Source organism: Dreissena polymorpha, chromosome 9 (assembly GCF_020536995.1).
Source record: "Dreissena polymorpha isolate Duluth1 chromosome 9, UMN_Dpol_1.0, whole genome shotgun sequence".
NCBI lineage: Eukaryota > Metazoa > Mollusca > Bivalvia > Myida > Dreissenidae > Dreissena > Dreissena polymorpha.
In genome coordinates this window covers 55,428,359-55,442,032 of record NC_068363.1, presented here as the reverse complement: position 1 = coordinate 55,442,032, position 13,674 = coordinate 55,428,359, and the positions used below count along the sequence as shown (strand labels likewise).

The 13,674-nt window shown below is 33.9% G+C and overlaps 1 protein-coding gene across 1 annotated transcript in view; it reads left to right on the top strand.

Annotated features, from left to right (window-relative positions):
- Positions 1 to 9,126, top strand: part of LOC127846060 (uncharacterized) — a 45,666-nt gene extending 36,540 nt beyond the window's left edge. Inside the window, exons 6-10 of the mRNA XM_052377237.1 lie at positions 2,213 to 2,311; positions 2,496 to 2,689; positions 3,063 to 3,137; positions 3,355 to 3,493; positions 8,927 to 9,126. Coding sequence (XP_052233197.1) covers positions 2,213 to 2,311; positions 2,496 to 2,689; positions 3,063 to 3,137; positions 3,355 to 3,493; positions 8,927 to 9,126 — 707 coding nt within the window. The remainder of the gene's footprint in view (positions 1 to 2,212; positions 2,312 to 2,495; positions 2,690 to 3,062; positions 3,138 to 3,354; positions 3,494 to 8,926) is intronic.
- The last annotated feature ends 4,548 nt before the right edge of the window (positions 9,127 to 13,674 follow it).

Genomic DNA, 13,674 nt, shown 5'->3' with positions numbered 1-13,674 from the left:
ATCAAGAGCAGTAAGTTATAATCTTGTTTGTAAATTTGAATTCCAACCTTATTTAAATGATGTTACTATTGATAAGTTTAGGTTGAATCTGTGCCGACTTAGAGTATCTTCACATAGATTGGAAATAGAGTCAGACAGATGGCATAAACCAGAATCTATACCATTCCAGGAAAGAAAATGTCAACATTGCAATGTCTTGGAGGATGAATTTCATTTTTTGTTTGAATGTTCCTTATACAATGATATTAAAAACAAATACATAAACCAATATAACTGGAAAAGACCAAATATTCCAAAATTTATAAAGTTAATGCAATTTGATAACCAAACAATTAACAGAAATTTAGCAATTTATGTTCATAAAGCATTTATTCAAAGAAATGTCTATAAATATTATTTTGAGTACATGTCAGAAAAGTTGACTTCTCGCGGTCAATAGCGCTTTTTATGTTAACATTATGTTAAAATACATGTATCTTTTAACAATGTATGTATAGAACATAATATAGTTTGTATATGATCTATCATGCCATGAATTAGTATTTATTGATGACCACATGCATTTTGTTTGTATAAATATATTCAACATACATGTGTACTCATGGACTGAAATGTCTACGGTATCTTGAATAAACCATAAACCATAAAAATATAATTATGGTTCAGGATTCAAGTAAATACTTGTTCTGTTAAATGAACACTTAACCTATTTTAGTTACATTTTTTCTTTCCTGTTCACATCTGTGTCAAATGTTGCAATGTTCTATTTAGATGAGAAAATCCCAAATTATATTACACAGCTTTGTGTAAAAAAACATACATATACCGTTTTGTCACAAACAATTCAGTTTTTGGAAACATATTATTAAAACATCGAGTCGGCACTTACGATGTACAAATTATTGGACTTAACCAGCAATATATATCGTCTGGGTATGCCTTCTTCATCGCTAATCTCCTTCAACGTACTCAATGTTTTGGTCATAGTACTGTTTGCGTCTTATTTCATTGCCTTTCGTTTTTCATTTCATTCTTCTAGCGCACTATCAAGAATTCCAAATGGTAACAGTGTGCAGAATATGTATATCTAAGTATTCATGATTGATCAATATGACAATAATATAAAATATAAGATACTGTTATCCATGCAATGGTATAAATCTGACGTTTTACACCAAACCCCCCTGTAAAAACAATACCGAGAATACAATACGATTAAATTCCCATACCAGAAATGCCTAGCTCCTTAAAGAAGTACTCTAAGTTTTCGAACACTCTTAAGTTTTAGTACACCTGCTTTTTCCAAAATAACGTTTTATCGTGACTCTTAATTTTCGGACATGCGCGTTTTCGTCCATGACTCTTAATTTTCGGACAGTATATTTTACAACGCTTTTTCACCAGATTTTGGCACTGTATTCTCTTATCTTGTGACACTTCGATCCTGGATTTTAACAAACGGATTAAGGTCATAAAACCTGGGAGAAGCATGTCTGATGGAAATGGACCATAAACATTGCGTAGTTGGGTAAATAACCAGGTATACCGGTAGAAAACAATCGCTTCACCCAACAGCATTTTAAATGATATATTTCTGTTAAGGAAGCTTTATGTCTAATGTTTTTATTTTTGTGTTCTGTGTCATTTCCGGCAAGAGATAGCAACACTGTGAAGTTGTATTTATTTCAATTATTGCTTTTATTTCAATATAAGTAAAATTTTCGGATTATTAAGTTTTGTCTCTTAATTTTCGGACACCTGTAATTTTTAAAATTTTCCGTATCTAAATTTCGGACACAAGAAAAACTTATTATTTTTAAGTGTTAGAAAACTTAGAGTAATTACGGAAAGTTAATTCCTTGCACATCAAAAACACAAAAAATATTAAAAAGCTTGTACTGAATACATGTTAAGCGTTACTATGTCCATTTACTAATATAAATTGTTTCACGAATAATACCTCAAGTAAGTTTGGAAAAAAAAGTTACACTCTGAATATTGTTGCACCCTATATACGGCTATTTTGAATATGCCATTTGTGAACAAAAGCTTAGGGAAGCATAAATGATAAAACACATTTTGGTAATGTTGATTTTTAACATCTCCAAATGTGAGTTGTTAGAAGAGTTGAACCACCTTTGTTTGAACATAAATATGTTTGTTTGGTTAATTCAAATGCACAAATGTACAATTTATTTATCTGTTCATGTAGAGGGATCAGGAAGAAGTGAGTCTAAAAGATGCGGTTTCTACGACTACAGAGAAAGGCGAGGCTTTTTGCTGATAATTAACTACAAAAATGGACGAGAGGGTACATCTTATTTCTAAGTAAAAGCTGTTTCCGTCAATTTAAGTTACGGTCACAATGGTTGAATTAAAGTGAATATTAGTGCTTTATGATAACTAAATAATACAGTAAAAATGATATATGAACATAAGATGTTGAATGATAAAATCACGATACAAATCAAACTATCTTATTTCAAAACCTACAGCTTCCGATGTCGACGTAACGAAACTGGAGACCTTCTTCAGAGACGAACTCAAATTCCAGGTTTCTAGCAACGCGAAAGACCACTCGCTAGCCGAACTGGATAGATATCCGGAGGCTGCTAAAATCACGCTTAACGGCCCAGATGGCAAGAACATATACTGCTTTATATGTGTTATCATGGGGCATGGAAACGAAGTAGGCATACTTATATTGCTGCTTTTGATGAAATTCGGTTTATTGACGACACCTACGTTCTAATCTGGCTGGTATAATCTGTTTCATAAATGGACAAGACAATACAATATAGAGATATAAGGAATACGGTTGTAAAATTCATTTTATAAAAGCGAACTAATTTTACACATTTAAGTGAAAGAATTTTTTTTTAAATATTTTACAACGTACTTGTTTTTCAATTTGTTCACATCATTCTTGTTTATACATGATTTCTCAGCGTTCTCTGTGTTAACCAGAGCCAAATGTACTCTACATTTTATAAAGCTGATTGTGCATACCATAATTTACTTTCTGCATACGTACATCGATTGTTCCTTGATGACGTTCGCAGAATGGTATTGCAACAACAAATCAGTCGAGGAGATCCGAATGGAATATAGGAACAAAGAACTTCCAAACTATACAGGTATGTGCTTTTTGACAAAAATCTAGCTTTACAAAATCTAACTTTTTGCTGTCATCTTACACGTGATGCAATATTTGACATTCCTGCAATGTGTGGTAGTTAACATGTACGTCTTTAAACGCATACTGATTGGATTTAAAAAGAGATATCATTGCTTGCATATGTACCACTTAGTTTTAGGTGTTTTACAGGTCGTCCAAAAATCTTTCTAATTCAGGCTTGTATGGGTCTCGATGAACAAGATGGCTTAGGAATAGACGAGGCTGACAATAGCGGTGAAGAACAGAATTCGGATGACTCATCAGTTAAAGTTCCTCACGACGCCGATACACATATAGCATTCTCGACAACCCCAGGTGTGTAATTGTGTTTTGCATAATGCAGCATTAATGGTGGACATATACTGTAGGTATTAGAAGTACATATAATTATCAGAAAACTCGTTGACCTATTGGTTGCTTAGTTGGTTGGGTGGTTAGATTTGTCATTTGAACACCATAATCGCAGCATTTTGCTCTATTTTAAAGGTTTCAAATCCTACAGAAGGACACAGAGTGACCGTTTTCTTGGTTCATGATTTATTCACTATTGCGTGCAGGTGTTTAAGGAGCATTACAAAATCAACCACCTCGAAGATATGCTGATAACAGTCAGAGAGCATGTCGCATCTGAAGTGTGTGAAGACAACGGCATGAAACAGATGCCATGTGTCTGGAGCACCCTGACTCGTCGTCTGTACCTGAGGTCATCATAGTATCAACATAATTGAGAAACAATATGACATCGCAAGCATCGATTTAATAACGTATTCATATATTATACGACTGATACTCGTAAAAATACAGCATTTAATTCACGTATTTCAGATGAATTTTAATCAGACATCTTTCGTGCATGGTTTGTACCTGTTTTTAATTCAAATATTAGTTTTTGATACAACTAGTTCATAACAAGACTCCATGCCCAAAATATCTGAATTTAATAGAAATGGTGTGTAAAGCATGTCATAACATTTGATCATAACAATCTCCTATGATTATTATGCATTTTGTAAATTCACAAAATCATTGTAAGATGATCGAATCGTTTATTTTCGTGTGTATTCTTATATAAAAGTTCCAATTGAAGGTACGTATGTGTACATGATTTAATAAACATCTTCATGTTGGCATTGCATTATTATAATATTTAAATTCACATTTATGTGATACATACAATTAATAATGTGCGCAGGTAGAGCTCGACGCAAAAATCGAAACTGAAGGTATAAAGGACCCTACTGGATTAAAAGTTTCATAGTTATTTTGCAAATATATTTTTGTTTGCTTTTGGGTCTTAATTAACCTATTAGATTCAAAACCACAACACAGAAAGACATAAATACGAATGGGATAAATGGCTTAAAACGGTACCATGAGGTTCTTAAATCTTAAATTATTCGGTATGAAGATTTATTTATTTCTTCAGAACAATTACATCTTCCTAAAAAAGAAAACACATTATCCGAATATAGAATGTAGACTGTTTACACTTGTTTCTGTGTAAATTGTATTATTCCTACAAAATTACGAAATAATTCTCATCCAATAAGGAATATTTCATATTTTTTAACAACCAATCAATGTCCTTGCAACATACACTGCTCAATGCAGACTGTCAGATTATTTTATTATTTATAAGTATGTGTGAACATATTAAATCTTTATCGAGCGTAGTCTCGATTGTCTTACTTTCAAAATCCGATACACTATTCGTGTAGGAGTTAAGAGGTGTAAGAAGGGTTAAGTTGTAGGTCGGTTTACAAATCACAATTATCAAGCAGTGGGCAAACATGCATGCTTAATAAACATAATTGAAGTATTTAACAGACCATAACAAGGCTATATTTTGATAACCTACGATCAAAGTATTAAACCATATTTATATATTATTTTTGTCACATAAAAAACATACAGGATATATAAGAAAAACACGAACTTTAATTTTAAATGATTACATGTTATCTTAGAATTCTGAAATCAAAAACATTAATTGATCAACATACATGCGAAAACAATAAATTAGACATTGATAGTATGGAGCCAAACGAGTGTCAAGATCGCCGTGGTGTAGTGGATATGGTGTCCGCCTAGCGATCGGGGGGTCACGGGTTCGATCCCCAATGTGGAAGCGTTCTTTAGATCTCCCCCATAGACACCAAGGAAACGGACTCGAGAGCGTTTCATATAAGCTTAGGCTTCTTATGCAATCGAGATTAAATAGATAGGTTTAAAAAAAAAGAAAACATACGAGTGTCGGAATAAATCAACCCAATTTTTATTATTTTAAATGTTCTGAACAAAACAATAAATTTAAATGCACAACTTCACGTTGTTTTAGTTATCAATAAACATTGAGGGATGAGTCGTGTACTTGACGGTTTCAGATTTGGAGTAAGTATATACTCGTATACTAATCGACTTTAAAACATAGAAAATATTGATTTAAAACTTGAGTGTTATTAAATGTAAAGGAAAGTATCTGAATCAGGTGGAATTAATAAGACTGTGATAATGTTTTGTAATCGTTATACAGTTTTAAACAAACTGTGTCTCATTTATTTTGTTTAATATATTCTTTATTAACAACGGCGCTAACGAAAAGTGTACCATACCTCACATGGATCGGCAAAATGTTTTTTTCAACATGTCGTACACTAAACTTATTCCAAGCATATATAATAAGAGCATTATCAAAAGACTTGACGGTAATATAGTTTAAATTCTCCATCAACAATACCTTACCATGAATACAAAATGTCGTACCGTCTCTTCCACAAAGTTGTGCCTATCATGTTTTTTTCAGTCGGTAGCACGTTTGCGGGTCTATTGATCAGCCTGCACTAAAATGCCCTTTATCCTCGACAAAATACGACCCATGTGTCTGAAAAAAATATATTTCTAATCAGCGAAACATTTTAATCACCCACACTTGTTAAACGTCGTTTCGAAACAAAGTGTTATAAACTTATGAAACAAGAGGGCCATGATGGCCCTGTATCGCTACACTGTTTTTTATACGAAAAAGGCGGGCAATGCGCATGGGTTGAAATGTACTCAAGCATGTGACTTTCTCTTTCTATCCCTCGTCCCACTGGGCGCTTTAAGTTGGAAGGGTAAGCATTTGTATATATGGAAAACCTTACTACGGTGTTAACTAAACAGACTAAAAAGCCCGGGAATTGTCGCACAGGTCCTTTGCTTATACGTAGGTACATTAATCTCTCCAAAAGATATTGTCGTTCATTCTATTTCACATATTTGTAGATGCTGAAGATCAAATCTACGCATGTTCTACAAGATTAATGAAGTTTCTGTTACTTATATAGTTCATGACATATGCAAAATACCTAATGACGTAGATCACCTGAACTTTACTTCATTCTTTTCATTAGTGAGTGTAGCAGGATTTTTAACGTGGTGAAGAAATTGTTTATTGTACAAAGAAGATATTTGCTTGAGGAAACATAAAGTTACGAGTTTTTCAGGTTCATGAGGTGCCGAAAGGCAGTAGGAATGATAACTTTGTAGAGGTTGTTTGTTAATCAAAGTAAATGTTTATGAGACAAAAAATGAATTATAATTCATCAAGATGTTGCGATTATGGCAACACTACTTGCATATGGCGTGAGGTTTAAAGAGATATCATGACAAACAATTAGCTTGACCTAACTTTCCTTTACTTTTTTCCATCTAACGTTGGTTACCTGTCATGTTTGTTTTTGAAAATAGTCCTTTACAATATAATTTCTCGTCTGCAATCTCTTGCAATTTGGGGCAGTCCAAAATGTGTCGTTTGGTAAAGGTTTAACATTTATGGATAGTTAACATGTTGGTCTACCTTTCACGCTCGACATATATGCATTTATCTCTTATAATTAAAAAGTTACTCCAAGTGTATTTTGATAAACATTAAGTTTGAGAAGAAAATAGATTATTCCTCCCATAATGAATAAAAAGCAAAAACGCATAAACATGAAAAGTTCAACGACCTCCTGTGGCCATGTTTTTTGACGAATCAAATTTTCTTGAACAACTCTTTAATGGGAGCCTTCAAGAGATAAATTTGGCCCCAGGGACATAATTTGAACACACTTGGTAGAGAACTATAAGATGTCACTACATACCAATTTTGGTAGCCCTAGGCCCAATGGTTATGGACAGGAAGATTTTTAAAGTTTGCACAAAAGAGGCTTTATATAAGCATATGTTCAGTTTTGTGACCCCCGGGGCAGGGTCAAATTTAAGCCCAGGGGAATAATTTTGATCAAATTTGGTAGAGGACTATTAGATCTAACTACATACCAAATTTAGTAGCCCTAGGCTCTATGATTATGAACAAGAAGATTTTTAAAGTTTGCACAAAATAGGTCTTATTTAAGCATATGCTCATTTTTGTGACCCCCGGGGCAGGGTCAAATTTGACCCCAGGGGCATAATTTGAAAAACTTGGTAGAAAACTTTAAGATTTTAATACATACCAAATTTGGTAGAAAAAGGCCCAATGGTTATGGACAAGAAGATTTTTAAAGTATGCACAAAATAGGCCCAATATTAGCATATGTTCAATTTTGTGACCCCTGGGGAACTGTCAAATTTGATCCCAGAGGCTTAATTTGAACAAACTTGGTAGAGGACTATTAGATGTCACTACACACCAAATTTGGTAGCCCTATGCCATACGGTTATGGACAAGAAATGTTTAAAGTTTGCACTTTGCACATTTTCATTTTTGTGACCCCCGGGGCAGGGTTAAATTTGACACCAGGGGCATAATTTGAACAAACAAAGTAGAGAACTATTAAATGTAACTACATACCAAATGTGGTAGCACTAGGCCCAATGGTTATGGACAAGAGAATTTTTAAAGTTTGCACAAAATAGGCTTTATTTAAGCATATGTTCAATTTATTGACCCCCGGGGCGAGGTCAAATTTGACCCCAGGGGCATAATTTGAATAGATTTTAAAGAGGTTCATCCTAGGAACATTTGTGAGAAGTTTTATCAGAATTGGACTTGTAGTTTAGAAGAAGAAGACGTTTAAAGAAAACGTTAACGCACTCACGCACGCACGGACGCACGCACGGACGCACGCACGATGGACACAGGACCATGACATAAGCCCCGCTGGCCTCTGGCCATTGGAGCTAGAAACAGAGCGGATATCTTATTGATACATTGTTCAACCATTTTTCTTCTTACGGCTTCGACGTCGACTTCCCTCTAGCGTAGCGAGTCGTGCTTGGTGAAGTGTTCGAACCAAGCCAGCTTTCATCGTTTACAGTCGGCAATAGGTGCTCCTGTGGACCAACAAGTGTTGCAGTCATGTTCCGAAAAAACTCGTTGGTCTTGTGTTCCGATTAGGAGTTGCGGTGACATTTATGTTCAAACGCCTGTATCCTGAGTTCTGTGTCCGCATAAAGCGTCAATGTCTCGCAGCCGTAGAGTAGGATGGAGACAACGAGGGACTTGTAGAGCCTGTACTTGGTGGGGAAGCTGATGGACTTGCTTGTCCACAACCTGCTCAGTCTGGCAATCGCTGCGGTCGCCATAGCAATTCGTTTTCGATCGTAAAAGCGGTACTGGTATCATCCTCGGACATGGTTGCGCTTAAGAACTTGAAGCAGGTCACTTCTTCTAGGTTTTCGCGGTTCTTGGTGATTTATGCACTGAAGTTGGTCGTGTTTTTTACCACGATCTTCTAATTATCCGTGCTTACCTCCATCCCGTATGTTCCTGCTCTTTCAAAGAGTATGTTGGTGAGATCTTGAAGTTCACTTTTGGTGCCACCCATAAGGTCAATGCAACAAGCGATTCTCAAGTTGCAGATGGGTCTTCCACCGATGGAGATAGAGATGTGGTGGTCATTGACAGTCTATTGCATTATCATCTCAAGGAAGAGATTGAACAGGACGGGAGAGAGCAGACATACCTGACGGACTACCACTGATGTCCTAAAGAAGTTAAGAGGTACTGCGCTGCTGGCGTTCCCGTTGAGTTTTTTTAATCAATTGCACCAAGGACACTTCTAAGATAAAAGTCGATTTATATTCAAGAATCAAATAATGAACCAATCTGCACACAGACTTGCACACGGTCGTTCCGATTGAAAAATAAAACTGCTTCTCCATGCACGCGTGTGATTCGTGTTAGCTTATCAACAAAGACCTTCGAAACTCACGTATTTATTCATGAAGCATATTTTGTCTGTTTGCTGTCCAAATGCTTATTCATAAGTCTCACATGCACAGCCTTATAAAGACTTAATGCGTTTATAACCTTGATATTCGTTTACTCTTTGTACTCGGATATAGCTGCTGAGAGGCGATACTATCGACGGAGGTTCACAAAATAAATATTTAAAAAAAAGGATGACCATGTAATATATTAAACAACTAAACACATGAAAAAAAAAATCAAATTTTGAACACGATTTATAAGATATAATTATAAACAATAAATTCGGCATCGCTGTGTCGTCTTTTTGGAAAATCATTTTCAAACTCCAGCAAGTTATGAGGATGTTCTAATGCGACGGTAGACTATAATCAACAATCGGTCCTAATTTTCGGTCATCAGATACTTTTTATGTACTGCTTGCTACAACATTCGATTTTATTTTACAGAGATCATTTTGCTAGGGAAATCAGCTGTTTTGTCCACAAAAGATGTACGAAACTGTGTATCTGCTACGTAGTAGAGTAGTTGTATGACAACACGAAAAAGGTCTGCAGCGATTATAAAAGAAAGGTACTGTAAACTGCAAGGAAAAGGAAGCTCTGCAAAAGTCAGCTTTAAATGTTCAGTACATTTAAAATCGTGATATACATCCATATAAATAAAATTGAAAAAAGCATTTGGACGTGAGACTACTCGAACTGAACTGTTGTCATAATTTTATGGAATATTCTTCAATTCTAATATTAAAGTTAGTAAATTTATCATACCAAACTTTCATTAAATATACACGTCTACGTTCGATCAAAATCAGAAATTATGTTTTACATTTAAATTTATTACAAGAACAACCGTGTACGTCTAACATGTGAATGTGTAATACTAGTTTTAATGTCAAATGTGCACATGTTGATAATGAAAATATGATCTGGTCCACAAACATTTATAAACAATATGCTTGATAATTGTTATTTTAACCGTTCATTCGAGGTAAATGTCTTTTTTCCTTTTATTTCGACGAATTGTGTGTCATATAAAGTTCAATAAAACATGATTACACACGGTTTAGCGATTATAGCAATTTAATATTTCGATTTTTATATCTGCGTAGGCATAAGAGCTATGTTGTTTTCATGTCCTATTCATCAATACAATATGTGTTTGTTTAACTCAATTGCCATAAAAATAGCAGTTTAATTACTTATTACTAACTTCATTGTAGTTAATTCAAGATTTAAAAATTGTTCACGTTCTTTTGTTAATTTACACAACGTCATAGAAGTAAAGTGTAATTTACCGCTGTTTGTTTTTGTTCGTTATGAACCAAACAAAAGACATAAGAAAACGATGGGGTGAATATAATACCAAGTAAATATTGAATATGTATACTTAATTTTCTTGGCACGAAACCTTGAGCTAAGTGCCAATTCTCTTAGTCTAGGTTTTATATGCCTAGCTAAAAATAATTACGGTTGCTAGACCCCAGCACTGCAAGCTTTGGGACAATTACCCAGCACTGTAAGCTTGGGACTGGAACCAGGAATATTAAAGATAATTTGACACGAGATATGTAATGGCTGCTAGCAAATCATAGTGAATTGTGCCAACACCATATATCGAATTGCTATTCGGGTTTAATAAAAACCCAAACGTCGGAGCAAACGCAATATTCTTTATTACTACATGTATATTAAGAACACGTGTATCCAAGAAATCGGTCGCAAGATGAAGACCTATATATTAAGCTTTTTTTCGACGTAATCTGGTCTACAAGTTTAAGGATTAAATGGGTATTGTTATCGTAAATTATCAACACTTGCAAATCACTTAACTAACGTACATATCGTGTTATTATATTTGAGTACTTTAGCAGATACGTACAGAGTGCTCTAAATGCTATCATGGCAATTAACGTAGTTTACTTTTGTAATTTTCTTTTTGGAAATAAGAAAATGGGATTGACTAAGATATAAAACAACTTATAGATAATTTGCAAAAATACCGGATACCAATATCACTGATTACATGACAATGAAAATATTAACCTATTTTCATATTTTTAAATGTGATTGTATGTGAAAACTGTAACAATATAGCATAGAATGTTACATTATAGAACATAATTACAAAATCAATAAAACATGTCTGATCGAGGATTCGACACCCGGTTATTTGACTTAGCTTTTACGGCTGATTTTGTCTTTTTGTTGTCCAAATGATTAACTCATTTGTAAATTACCGATGAAAAGCGTTACACAATCAATTTCGAAAATTAACCCTATATTTCTTATATTTTTTTCTTATTATTGAATGTTATTTCGTTTAATGATAAATAATAAAGGATCTTTGTCATTTAGACGAAAATTGACATTGTGTAAGTCTGTACACTCCTCTCTATAATATATATATAATGCTGAATACATAATGCTGACCAATGTGATCTATATAGAAGAATAGATTAATACATTAGCATACATGTCTTTTCTCTGACGATTTCAAAAGAAGCTATTTTGTCATAGTCACTGACATCCGATTGTTTCAAAGATTAAAATACTCGTTTTTTACAACGGTTCGCATGAGTCATGCATAAGTTTAACGTTATTAATAAACTTTTATAAAATTTTGACAAAAAGTAAAACTTACATAATATTTAAGGCAACTTTAAGACATATACATAATTTAGAAATGTACACCTTAATAAAACGACAATTCATACACGCATGTTTTGAAAAAATGTGTATTATCCATAATTAACCAGTAATCATGGTTGGTTAACTTGTGCACCAATACGTAACCTTTCTCATTGCTAGTTATTACTTTCATTTTTTGTGAACCATCACTAACCATTACTTAAATAAATATTGAAGATATTAATAAATAAGAACAAACATTTTTTTGACTTAGCATATGTTGAGACGAAAGGCACAATTCAATAATTATAACTCCTAAGAGGGTGAAGAAACATCGTTTTATTATTCATCAATTATATAAATACTTAAATTGATACGCTGTAACATGCTTGCTGAATATGTAGCTTATTTTATAAGCAATGGGCGCTGTCTACCACTACATTTGATTGAAACTTATGAGCACACTTAATCGCAAGTCAATTAATTAAAACAAATACATATAAATACTCCTTTTTCATCCATTAGTTAAAATATGTTCCGTTTAGAAGAAATAGTTGTTTATTTTTACATGTCAATATACCAAACCTTGTCTGAACGTTACATTCAAAGTCCTTACTGTCAGTTTCGTAAATTTGAGTCGACTGTTTTTTAAGTACTTTACCAGGTGTTATAATTCTTATGATAGTTTCGTCAAGTGTATAATGCACATCCACCCTAACATCGAATGACTTTCATTATATTGACCTACCTTTGTCATGTTAAGGAAACGGATCCTTTGATTAAATCATGCAATGTTCTATAAATGGGAAAACCAACCGATAAAATAATGATACTATTTCAATTATCTTAAGTTCACGTCAACTCATCAAGAGGACATGTTGTACAATCACTTTACATGCATACACGGGTAAATTATTAGGACGTCCACAGGGCGTTTTGGTCTCTTCATTTATCTTGAAAATCACTTCATGTTCTATAAAGGGAAAAACCATCAGAAAAAAATACAGATACTTGTTCAAGTATTTCACGTTCACGTCAGCTCATCACAAGTGCGTACGATCACCTGACATGCATACGCATGTTAAAGGTTAGAATGTCTACAGGAAGTTTTCATTTAGCTAGTACATTTATCTTGACAATGTCTAGATGCTGATTGTTTACATGATACAATTATCTCAAACTAAGATAGTTGCAATGTAGATTTGAATTTGTTGGCAGAGTATCCCACTAAAATAAAGCAGAATTTTGACTATGATTTTACACGGTCTGTATTGATTTAGGTGCATATGTCACCAGTACAAGTACATTAAAGGGCCAGTAAGTTTTTATAAGATGTTTCATTTCATTTTAACATTTCAAACGTATGGTTTACAGCTTAATAAGGATCACTTAACCACATTCTTTAAAAATAATCAAAATATGTTTTATAACTGGCCATGTGACTAACATCAAACGGATATGTGTTATGCAAAAAACCCTTTGATTGCTAACAGATCTGAGTATATGATGCAAAATGATGCCTGCTAAACCCAGGCTGACAGGCAGTTCAACGTTATCCCCGACATGCTCAGACATTACGATTTGAAGGGTCAGGAGTTCTAGTATGTTTATTATTATGTTACTAAACTATTTTCTGCGATCTCGATACTGACATTTGAAATGCTACTTTTTTGCATAGTATACCCCGAAAA